The sequence below is a fragment of the Amphiura filiformis genome, chromosome 16 (genome assembly GCF_039555335.1).
Source record: "Amphiura filiformis chromosome 16, Afil_fr2py, whole genome shotgun sequence".
Taxonomy (NCBI): domain Eukaryota; kingdom Metazoa; phylum Echinodermata; class Ophiuroidea; order Amphilepidida; family Amphiuridae; genus Amphiura; species Amphiura filiformis.
The window spans coordinates 39,885,582-39,898,019 of NC_092643.1; the positions used below are offsets into that span (position 1 = coordinate 39,885,582).

At 36.8% G+C, this 12,438-nt stretch overlaps 1 protein-coding gene across 1 annotated transcript in view; it reads right to left on the bottom strand.

Moving 5' to 3' along the window:
* LOC140172632 (TBC1 domain family member 31-like) overlaps nucleotides 1–12,438 on the bottom strand; it is a 47,994-nt gene that overhangs the window by 8,754 nt on the left and 26,802 nt on the right. Inside the window, exons 10-16 of the mRNA XM_072195768.1 lie at nucleotides 9,804–9,950; nucleotides 8,789–8,922; nucleotides 7,274–7,407; nucleotides 6,402–6,581; nucleotides 4,413–4,592; nucleotides 3,437–3,642; nucleotides 2,503–2,638 (exon numbers count right to left, since the gene is read on the bottom strand). Of these exons, the coding sequence (XP_072051869.1) occupies nucleotides 2,503–2,638; nucleotides 3,437–3,642; nucleotides 4,413–4,592; nucleotides 6,402–6,581; nucleotides 7,274–7,407; nucleotides 8,789–8,922; nucleotides 9,804–9,950 (1,117 nt within the window). The remainder of the gene's footprint in view (nucleotides 1–2,502; nucleotides 2,639–3,436; nucleotides 3,643–4,412; nucleotides 4,593–6,401; nucleotides 6,582–7,273; nucleotides 7,408–8,788; nucleotides 8,923–9,803; nucleotides 9,951–12,438) is intronic.

Genomic DNA, 12,438 nt, shown 5'->3' on the forward strand with positions numbered 1-12,438 from the left:
TGATGGGGAACCACACATGAAACCTATGAACAGAAGGGGAAGAAGAGTGTTTGGGTTCAAGGAGGTCAATTGGGACAAGCAGCAATGTACTGTGCAGTTATCAATCTTTGCTGATGGGGAACCACACATGAAACCTTTGATTATCTTTTGCGGCACCGGCACGCGCCTAAGTGCAAAAGAAACAGAAGCCTGGGATGTAAGAGTCCAAGTGTCCTTTCAAAAGAATGCCTGCAGTGATGAGGACAGTCATCATGATGTCATGGATTAATGAGATGTGGGACCCTGCAATCAGCAATGTTGGCAAAAAACATGTGCTGGTTGCCGATGTCCATTGTGCGTAAAAGACCAAACAAGTTCTGCAGAGACTTTAAATCGGCACTACACCAGCACTTATCCCCCCTGGATGTAATCCTTAATCCAGTCTGTTCTAATAAAACATTCAAGGAGAAATGTAGTGATTTATTCACCAAACATATGCAGATTTGAATAAGCAATCCCTGGTATAACATGATACCAAAAAATAAAGACACTATCCTGTATGGTCTTCCGAACAAAGATCTAAACAAGCTTCAAATAATACACTAAACAAAAAACGGGACCACATTACACCTGTCATGTTCCAGTTGCCAATCCGTCAGAGGATCATTGTCAAACTGTTGCTTCTGACGTACAAAGCTTTGAATGAGCAGTCTCCAGCTTACATCTCTTAACTTGTCCATTCATATCACCCTCCAAGGACTTTGCCATCAGCTTCTCAGTATCTCCTCCAGGAATCTGTGTGGAAAACAAAAACGCTTCTCACGCGTTGCGCCAGTTCTGTGGAATAACCACCCTCTTGCTCTTCGATCTCCATAGACTGTTTCTCAGTTCAAATCTCGTCTCAAGACCACCTGTTCAGCCATGCCTATGACTCATAAACTTCTGTTTTCCGTGTGTGCAATCACATGTTTTTTCCATTTTGTATATTTGCTGACGGAATTTTACTCAGTTGCTTATGTATATAATTTGCTTGTGTTCATACATGGTTGTTTGATTGCCTTTTCACTTATGTATTTATCTATTTATGGTAACTTATGCATGTTCTTTTACATGCTTTTTAATGATGCACTTTTAAGGTAATGTAAGTTTTGTAGATTCTGTAGCATACTTTTAAAGGTATAATTTCAATCTTGTTCTGTAAAGCGCCTTGATGCCTTTGCTTTGGCACTATATATATAAGTCTGGTTATTATTATCATTTATTATCCTTAATGTTGGTGCAGATTTGCCTTTTGTCCACTATTTTAACTAAAGTAATTATTTACCGCCACACCCCCTTTAAAGTTCTCATCGCAATGAATGATGTGATTGTTCTGGCACCATCAATATGGCGGCCCGCTAGAGAAGTTATGAAATACGATGCGTTATCGTCTTTTACCATACTTCGATTTACACCTTTAATTCTACTTTGATTCATCTAAGACAAAGCAAGAGAAGATCAATATGAATATGGTAATCCTGTTATGTATTTTAAATGTTGAACTGTTACCTTTATTATCACTTGGTAGGACATGTTTATTCATTGTTATCGTAGATGTTTACCAGGGATCTTCACAACGCAAAAGAGGTACACAAAAGTCAAAGTGAAATTATTCAACGTAAATTCTAGACGAGTTAAAAGGACTTTAGAAGCATAAATAAGTGGGTTGAGGGTCACACGGATTGTAGAAACAACGATTATAAGGCTCATGGGCATTATATTCAATTGAATACCTGAGTGGAAGAAGGGCCCAACTCCAATTTTTTACAAAAATGAGTTAGACCCAGCATTTTATTGCCAGCAGACTGTTCTTCCTTGTGTGTGAAAGATGAGCTAAAATTCACTCTCTAAATAGTCTTCCACGTACACTTAATCATGGTTTTCATGGAAGAAAGGCCCAACTCCATGGAGTTGGGCCTTTCTTCCACTAATATTGGATCAAAGAGGACTTTTCTACATCCATGAAATCTGCTTTTCACTACAATAAACTTTCTTGCTAACATATTTACATGCTTCTACTTGTGCAATTAATGAAGAATTACCTAATTTCTGTAGCTATTTATAACAAGTCTGCTTACGGAACTGGTACTTGCAGTATATTAGTGGAAGAAGGGCCCAACTCCAGCTCGTATTAAGACCTGTACCGTTGCCAAGGAAACATACTAAATTTCGAATGTATGTAATATTGTATGTTCATGTATTAAAGGTCCTCTGAAGATGAAAACATTCTGTCTATAAAACTTTTCCAAATATTAAGTTTTTTCTTAATATCTCAAAAACAGTTTTGATGGAGTTGGGCCCTTCTTCCACTCAGGTATTCAATTATCAGTGATGATAGTGGTCTTTTACAGGGAGGGCGCTCTCACATTTCTATAAATTTCATAGCCCTATTAGGCGAACTTCTACGGTATTAGATTAGCCTACAATTTGAGCGGGCTTTCATTCTACAATACATTTCAGACAATAGATTATAAATTCCCTCACCTTTCTCTCAATTTCTTCGTCAAGTCTGCTTAACTCTGTCCCTTTGATTTGTGTTTGATGCTGTAGGAAGCGATGTCTAGCGCCATCTAGTAGCTGTAACTCTCTGGCTCGTAACTCCCTCTTCATTGCTTGTAACCTGAACATGACAAATGAAAGTATTATCAATTGTGTCTAGATGTTAATGTCTGTGTTCTGACTGAGTGTATGTTATGTGACATGGTATATCGAAAGCAGACACTTTTGGGCAGTATCGTAAATGAAGAAATAGCCAAAGTCTGCCCGGGGACGATTTTTTCACAATTTAGGTTTGTTGCAAATTTGTGATGTTATTAATGTTTAAAATATTGTCTGATAGTTTCAACCCGGAATATAACTGGCATCTTGTATTTTTTGAGACATTTTTCAAGGTAATTCCTACTCTCAATCACATTGTCAATAATATTTTTAAAGGCCGATATCTCAATTTCCAATTTCATAATACCATAACTTAAGAACTCAATATCTTTGCTTAGGAATGTCTGATTTCATTGGGGGAAAATGGCGTTGTGGAGCGAAATATCTCTATATTTAAGATATGTAAAACCTCAAAATAGATAACCTGCCCAAAAGTGTCTGTTTTTGACATGACACATCACATATATGTAACTCCTATTGCTTGTAATTTGAACATGACAAATAAAAGTATCATGTTTGATTGATTCATCATATTATGCTGAAGTATGCAGAATTCAATGGTGTAAAACATTGTGTTATGAAATATTCTTTTATGTGAAAGTCCATAAAAATGACTGGCGCATCAGCATGAATAATAATAATTGGTAAAGTTTTTTTCTTGTAACACAAGTGCAATTGCCCATCTTGAAGTGGAGGGGTGGGGGCTTATACTAGCGTCAATATGGTAATATTCAAAATCAGTGTTTAAATATCAAATCACCTGACTCTCTGGTCAACCAATTTCTGTTCCTCTTCCATGATAAGAACCCTTCTTTGTTGTTCTGCATCATTCAGAAGCTCCTGCTGCCTGTACCATGCTTCTTCTTCATTACGACGCTTATCAAGCGCCCTCTGTAGTTCCGCTGTGGCATGCCTCTGGTGTAAGTAGTCCAACTCATCTCTCCTGATCTTTTCCCTTTCCTGGGCCTGTGTTAAACAATTACAGGTCAGATTATAAGATAACATTGGGCTATTCCAGTTGAAATCCACACACCCCCAATGCAAAATATGACCTTAATCTCCCACACAGGGGGTGTGAATTTCAAATGGAATCACCCATTGAGGAAATCCCATTTGAAATTGATACCCCCTGTTTGGGATATTCAGGTGATGTCTTCCATAGGGGTGTAAGGATTTCAACTGGATTGGCCCATTATGATCTAGTGTTATCTTTCTGTGTATTCATAAGTCCCTTTTCATGACCCTGCCTACCTTAACTTATGGATTATCTATCTAGATTTTCACCATCTAGTGAAGATCATTATGGGATGTTTCTCATTTTGACATGCCAAGAAGCAATCGAATTGTAGTGCTGAATTTACTCTGCAAGGATATGAATCCCAAAACAATATCACACTTGACATTATATCATCACCCACTATAAATTGGTTCAAAAACATTTTCAAGATTTGCACTTTCTAGTGCCATTTACACAATATAAAAAGGTAATAAATTTGCCATTGTGAAGATTGACTAATTTGTTCCGCAGCTCATGGATACATCCTGATGTGACAGCTGCACCTTTGTCACTGTGTGAGCATCGTGTCTCAACAAAATCTAGGAGCCAATCAAATGTATCACTTATTAACTTCACCACACACACACACAACAACAAGAATTCCTTATCAAGAATCCTCATAGTCAAAGTAATTATATAGGTGTGGACATTCTCTTTCAGCATTCTCAGTCTATGTTACCTGGTAGTCCACAATGAACTTTGGATACTTGTTGAAGATTGGATACTGCCCTCTAGTAAGAGGCTGAAACTCTTCCAACATCCTTGCTGGATGGATGTCATCTGGTGTGCTTTCATCAAGTCTGTAAGCTTCCTTGATTACACCGCTGATATCCACAGCATTACGATGATGGAAGAAATACTGTAAGGAAAATGGTGAAATTGTGAGAGGTTGACTTAAACTCTTGTAACACTCTGGCTGGATATAAGCCATCAGGGGTGCCCTCTTGGCCAGTTTAAGCACAACAGGCAACTGTAACGACTTGCTAAAATGTTACCAGTGTATTACTGTCTCAGCATAAATGTTGTCAAATTTAGTGACAATGAGATTATAATTAATACCCTTGAAACCATCCACATTCACTATACTGCAGTAGAGCTTGGTGGCCTGATGATATAAGTTTGCTAACACTATAAGATGTAGGAATGGCAGGTGATTTGAGAATATGTTATCAAACATACCAGGGATTGCTCTCATTAAATTTGATATAGGAGAGTGATTTTAGCTCTCCTTTGTTGACCATTCTCTCCTTACATTCTACTGTAAATGCTATATAAACAGCTATCCTTCAGAAGGCTTCAGAAGAGCTATTTAACGCTCTCCTGCAAATTTCAAAAAACAGTCCCTGACTTACGCAACCATGCATATAATACCCACATTGAAATCATCCACATTCAAACATTGGAGTAGAGTGATGATATCAGATATGCTACCACCATAAGATGTAGGAATACCCAGTGATTAGAGAATATGTTATCAAACATACGCAACCATTCATATACCTACCTTGAAATCATCCACATTCAAACATTGGAGTAGAGTGATGATATCAGATATGCTACCACCATAAGATGTAGGAATACCCAGTGATTAGAGAATATGTTATCAAACATACGCAACCATTCATATACCTACCTTGAAATCATCCACATTCATACACTGTAGTAGAGCTTGACGTGATGATATCAGATATGCTACCACCATAAGATGTAGGAATACCCAGTGATTAGAGAATATGTTATCAAACATACGCAACCATTCATATACCTACCTTGAAATCATCCACATTCATACACTGTAGTAGAGCTTGACGTGATGATATCAGATATGCTACCACCATAAGATGTAGGAATACCCAGTGATTAGAGAATATGTTATCAAACATACGCAACCATTCATATACCTACCTTGAAATCATCCACATTCATACACTGTAGTAGAGCTTGACGTGATGATATCAGATATGCTACCACCATAAGATGTAGGAATACCCAGTGATTAGAGAATATGTTATCAAACATACGCAACCATTCATATACCTACCTTGAAATCATCCACATTCATACACTGTAGTAGAGCTTGACGTGATGATATCAGATATGCTACCACCATAAGATGTAGGAATACCCAGTGATTAGAGAATATGTTATCAAACATACGCAACCATTCATATACCTACCTTGAAATCATCCACATTCATACACTGTAGTAGAGCTTGACGTGATGATATCAGATATGCTACCACCATAAGATGTAGGAATGCTGGGTGATTTGAGAATATGTTATCAAACATACGCAACCATTCATATACCTACCTTGAAATCATCCACATTCATGCACTGTAGTAGAGCCTGACGTGATGATATCAGATATGCTACCACCATAAGATGTAGGAATGCCGGGTGATTAGAGAATATGTTATCAAACATACGCAACCATTCATATACCTACCTTGAAATCATCCACATTCATGCACTGTAGTAGAGCTTGACGTGATGATATCAGATATGCTACCACCAAATAACGTTTTTGTTGAGAGTGTCTGCCTCTTTTAGAGGCATATATATGCTTGTAGACGGAATTTTACGGTATGCTACCACCATAAGATGTAGGAATGCTGGGTGATTTGAGAATATGTTATCAAACATACGCAACCATTCATATACCTACCTTGAAATCATCCACATTCATACACTGTAGTAGAGCTTGACGTGATGATATCAGATATGCTACCACCATAAGATGTAGGAATGCCGGGTGATTAGAGAATATGTTATCAAACATACGCAACCATTCATCCCGCGTCACTACCTCCGAGAATAACGTCTCCAGTAAAGGCCATGCATAGATCTAACAGGAAAGTAAAATTAATATGGTGTAAATGCTCTGCGTGCTAGCCATAGGCTTCAACATAAAAAGTCCCAAGTTTAGAGACATTTTTTCAGAATATCAAGAGCTATCTTAAGAACCACTGAACCAATACTGGGATTGATTGTACTCATTTGAATGCATTTTACATGCTGATTCCAAATATGGTAATGAAAATTTATAATTCTGAAATTTTTTTAATTAAAAAAAAAATTGAAACTTGTCGTCTGCAGTCAAAATCTGCATGCGGAGAAGGATAAGAATGTGGCTATGTAGAGGCATCAGGAGTCATAATCTATGCAGACAACTTGTTAAAGGACTTTTTAAAGACATTCATAATAATATTACATAATTTTGAGTACCCTTTATTGTTTTACAATAATAACTGGCAACTTTTTCTTTATTTTGGACAATGACTGACATAAATTTAAAATTTAAAAGTCATAATCTATGCAGACAAGTTGTTAAAGAACTTTTTAAAGACATTCATAATAATATTAGATAATTTTGAGTACCCTCTATTGTTTTACAATAATAACTGGCAACTTTTTCTTTATTTTGGACAATGACTGACATAAATTTAAAATTTAATAACATAGGTATGTTTACACTGTATCAATACAGATGCCAACAAAGAGCATCTTATCTTCAGGTGAATACTGAAGAGTGCATACCTGAGATGTGACATTATAATTGACAAAGTGCTGCAGTAGTTTCCTATCATGATATGCTAATACATTCTCTACCATTGACAATGCATTGATGGGTGGGTTGGGGAAGAATTCAAACCATAGCTGACACCAATTTGCTGGAAAGACAAAAAACAACAACAAAGGATTAGCTGATACCATGGAATTTTGGTCTTTCATCATGGTGTGCTAAAGTGGAGCGGACCTATGTCTCCACAGTGTTTTCCGCCTATTGGGGAATCAGGAAATTTTAGGTTTTTACATCAACATCTTATCTATCAAGTTTGGATCCAGTTAGGAGAATTAAGACCGGGTCCCTGAATGGGCTATTCCATTTAAAATCCACACTACCCCTGTGGAAGATTTAACCAAAGTCTGTCACAGAGGGAGTATGAATTTTGAATAGAAAAGACAATTGGGTAACATCCATTTGAAATACTCACTGGAAGATATAGGTTAAGCCATTATGCAGGGGGAGTATGGGTTTCAAAATGATTAACTCTGAACAATTACATTTAAAAAACATACTTCCCCTGTGGTAGATATTTCCAAAATCTTCCACAGGGGTAGTGTGGATTTCAACTGGAATAGCCCAATAGAACAATGCTGTGATGCTGTGATCTCTACACAAATATAACCACATTTTTGACACCTTTCATATCATATATGTGACCAGCTCCAACAAAACCCGGAAGAAGTCGCCAGGTATGTTTTTGAGATATAGACCTTTAAAGATGACATTCCCATAAAAAAAATCAAACTTTGGAATTCTCAATTTCATGGTATTTGACTGTGGGAGTAAGTGGACTTTCAAATCCTTGAAAGTACTTATTAAAACGAGATTTCTTTCATCAATAATCAACAATTGAACTTATTGTCTAGTGCTTACATTTTTATTCAAATCATGAAATATCAAAAATGCAACTTGTTCCTGGTTTTGTCAGAATGGGTCCCATATACATACATCTTGCATTTACACCTTTTTCAAGAGCACTTTTGGCTTCCACAACTTCTTATCAAATATAATGTAAGCTATAAACAGTCTTCAGATTAATGTTTTTTACCTTGGAGTGCACTTTTGCACCACATTTTGAAAGTTGTGGTGCAATTTCATCCGACGCAGAGCAGTTTGAAGTTCAATCTCAGACGATCAACACTTAAAGTCAGTACAATGTGGTATCGTAATTTTGCACAACACTTTTAAAGTTGTATTGCAACAGGCAAATTTTGGGGTGCAAATTGCACTGCGATAGGGCTTATTTTGAATGCTGGTTACAAGTCTAGATTGCTATTGACAAATAAATTGCAAAGTAGGAGGATGAACTGTAAATTAACAAAAATAAGGACCACTATAAACACAGGAAATTTGTTCCTTCTGACATATCTAATTAATTTTCCTTTTTAGCCAAAACAAAGTACAAGTGTCTGGTAAACAAGAAAACTCGTGTTTTTAATAGTCTTCAGCTGGGTAGGTATTGCTCCATCTCTCATAATACTCACATAGTACAGTTGCAATGACTTCAAAGCACACCAGCTGGTTATTCTGAAACAACTTAACAAATGGGAAGGCTAGGAGAGGTAGATAGTCTGTCTCCCCAAAGATGGCTGACCAGTGAGCTAAACATGAAAGTGTCCTGCAACAAACATAAGATATCATTACTGACAAAAAGTTCCAGCAGGAAAGGGTTGTAGGAACTTTATTTTTCCTCATACAATATTGTATAAAGTTGGCCCAGCGGTACAGGCTCTACCTCACAATCAGAGGATTGCGAGTTAGAGCCCTGGTGGTGCCATCATGTTGTGCACTAGGGCAAGTTACCTCACTTGCCTCTCTCCGCCCACAGGGTGAAATGGGGAGCTGTTATGAATATTGTCCATTGAGAAATGCCCAAAGTAATGACCGTGCCAACCTTGGGCATATTGTATGGCAGCTGAAATATACGACAGCGGAAGAAATGTAAAAGCACTTTGATACACATGAAATGCACTGTATAAACACCAACATTTATTTATTTATTATTTTTAAGTCAGTCCTATTTTGTTCCTGTTGTAATTCCGTAATTCCACATCTAACATGCTAAAATGATTCTTAACAATGCAACTTACCATGTTGTGCAACAAATCACACGCTTATTATAGCAGACCTAAAAATTGTAGTGATGAAGAAAGTAATACAGATATGTGCAGAATTGATTTCTTTTCGCTTAGGTTGAGCATTTGAAAAGACAATAGCAATGCATGCAAAAAGTGATTTTTTTATTCTTCCGTGGTATGTGATGTGCATCAAGCATAGTGAAAACCAATCATACTGACTGGCTGATGAATGGTCATGACAACAAGACAGTTGACCCATTCATTGGTCATCGGCACATAGAAGGGGTGGAGACCTCACCTCTTCTATGTGATCGTCAATCACCAGAATCAATAAAATTACTTAAGTAAAAGGTAATTATGGCCATTATTTATTTTGCATTCCTTTATTGTTATTATCACTACCACAGCATCTTACACTTACCTCTGTAGTACTCTCAGTAGTTTTCTGCTCTTAATTGGATATGTCTGATGTACCTTGGCCCATGCTAGGTGTGTACCTTTGTCGATTAGACTGCTGAATGCTGCATGGTTTTCTGGAAGTCTCAGAATTGAACGCCATATGAACATTCTATCCAATAGTAAAAAAGAAAACAATTTACTAACAACTTTTTGCAAAATTTAAGAGAGAATGTCATAAAATATTCGCAATTCATTCAGGACAGCTAAACGAAATTTCTCCTTGTCAATGGTGGTGTAAGCAATGCATTCATCTTTATGTCATTCAAATATAAAATATAACAGTACAACAACAAACACATACATTGAATGAGGAGGTTCTCAGGTACTCTCTAACCACAAGTCCTCAGCAAACCGCTAATCTGCTATTTAAATATAAACCTTGAATCTGCTAGATAGGAATTGTACCAGCGTTTGATTATCAATGATTTGTCTGTAGTTAGGGGTATTAAAACGTACTGGGTTAGAGAGCACTAACCTGACGCTGGTCAGGTCAAAGGTTAGCATAACATTGGTTTCCCTAAACTTGAGTCACTGAGACCACTTGTATGATGAGGCCCACATATTGTAAGTGTCATTATATTTAATTATGTTGTGGGGCATGTGAGGCCCACGGATTGGCACTTGTGCTACATCGGTGGGTCTCGCATGCTTCTTACACAAGCGTCTCCATCCTTGGATGGAGGTGGTCGTGTTATTGCTTATTTTTTGCCATGCTATTTATTTCATGAGAGTAGTGTTTTCTGTGAGTGTAATAATTTTATTGTTAGTGTCATTATATTTAATTATGTTGAGGGGTATGTGAGGCCCACGGATTGGCACTTGTGCTACATCGGTGGGTCTCTCATGCTTCTTACGCAAGCGTCTCCATCCTTTGGATGGAGGTGGTCGTGTTTTCGCTTATTTATTTGCCATGCTATTTATTTCATGAGAGTAGTGTTTTCTTTGAGTGTAATAATTTTATTGTTAGTGTCATTATATTTAATTATGTTGAGGGGCATGTGAGGCCCACGGATTGGCACTTTTGCTACATTGGTGGGTCTCTCATGTTTCTTACTCAAGCGTGTCCATCCTTTGGATGCAGGTGGTGGTGTTTTTGCTTATTTTCTTGCCATGCTATTTATTTCATGAGAATAGTGTTTTCTTTGAGTGTAATAATTTTATTGTAAGTGTCATTATATTTAATTATGTTGATGGGCATGTGAGGCCCACGGATTGGCACTTGTGCTACATCGGTGGGTCTCGCATGCTTCTTACACAGGCGTCTCCATCCTTGGATGGAGGTGGTCGTGTTATTGCTTATTTATTTGCCATGCTATTTATTTCATGAGAGTAGTGTTTTCTTTGAGTGTAATAATTTTATTGTAAGTGTCATTATATTTAATTATGTTGAGGGGCATGTGATGCCCACGGATTGGCACTTGTGCTACATCGGTGAGTCTCGCATGCTTCTTACACAGGCGTCTCCATCCTTGGATGGAGATGGTTGTGTTTTTTGCTATGTTTTATGCCCTTGATGTTGTGTATGTGCAGCTGGCCTACTTTTTTATGCATAGTTTTTATTGTTTAATTTTAAGGTAAATTCATATTTTGTATATTGATAAGTATTGTAATTTTTTATTTTTTATTTTTATAAATGCTGTATTATTTTCATTATTATGTGTATTATGTATTCAGCGCCTAGAGGCCGCTTTGTGTGTAATAGTGCGCTTTTAATAAATGTCTTATTATTATTATTATTATTATATTATTTGGGACTGCTTACCACTACTACTTGATTCTTTAGACACATTGCAAATTTATGTCATGAATCAATGTGGTATGTACCGAGATCTTGTTTGTCATTTTTTGTTTGACCACAAATGTAAACACTCACACACATGGTGCATGCACGATTGCACGTTCATGTGCAGCACAGCTGGTTCATATTGGAAAAACAACAACCTTCTTGACTGCAAGATTGACAGCAAATGGACGGTCTGATCATCGTACAACCACCAATGGAAACAGCGTATTTCGTCAATGCATTTGCTCATTTACATGCATACATTATAATGAGATAAGCAAGTTGAACAAGCCAACTTTGTAAAACCATCAAGATAAAACTGACAGTGTCAATGAACATGAGTGCGTGCTTCGCTCGCCAGTGGTGCGAAATATAAATTATCAGTGCAGAAATTTACTAGTTGATTATGTTGGTATAAAGAGACCATCTTGAACAAGACTAATAGGCTGAAAAACAAGAACAAAACAAGCTTAATGCTAAATGGGTTTTTAATTTTTGTTTTTAATTTTAGAGTCAGGAAGTACGGTAATGTATGCCTCAAATGACACATATATTTATTGCCAAATCAGTTCAAAATAGGTTAGATGTGAACATTTTAGGGTTTGCATAACAGTTTTTGCCAGCAAAAATGGCAAAAACTAAAAAAGTGATTTGTAGTTTAGTGTTTTCATCTCAAAACAATTTATAAGCAATATATTAAGAAACTAAAGGCATGCATTTTCATTGATCAAGTGCATTTAACAAAATGTGGCATGAATCAAATTTAAAACTTTTTCATTTTAAGGACTTGATGAGACAAAAAATATGTTGAATG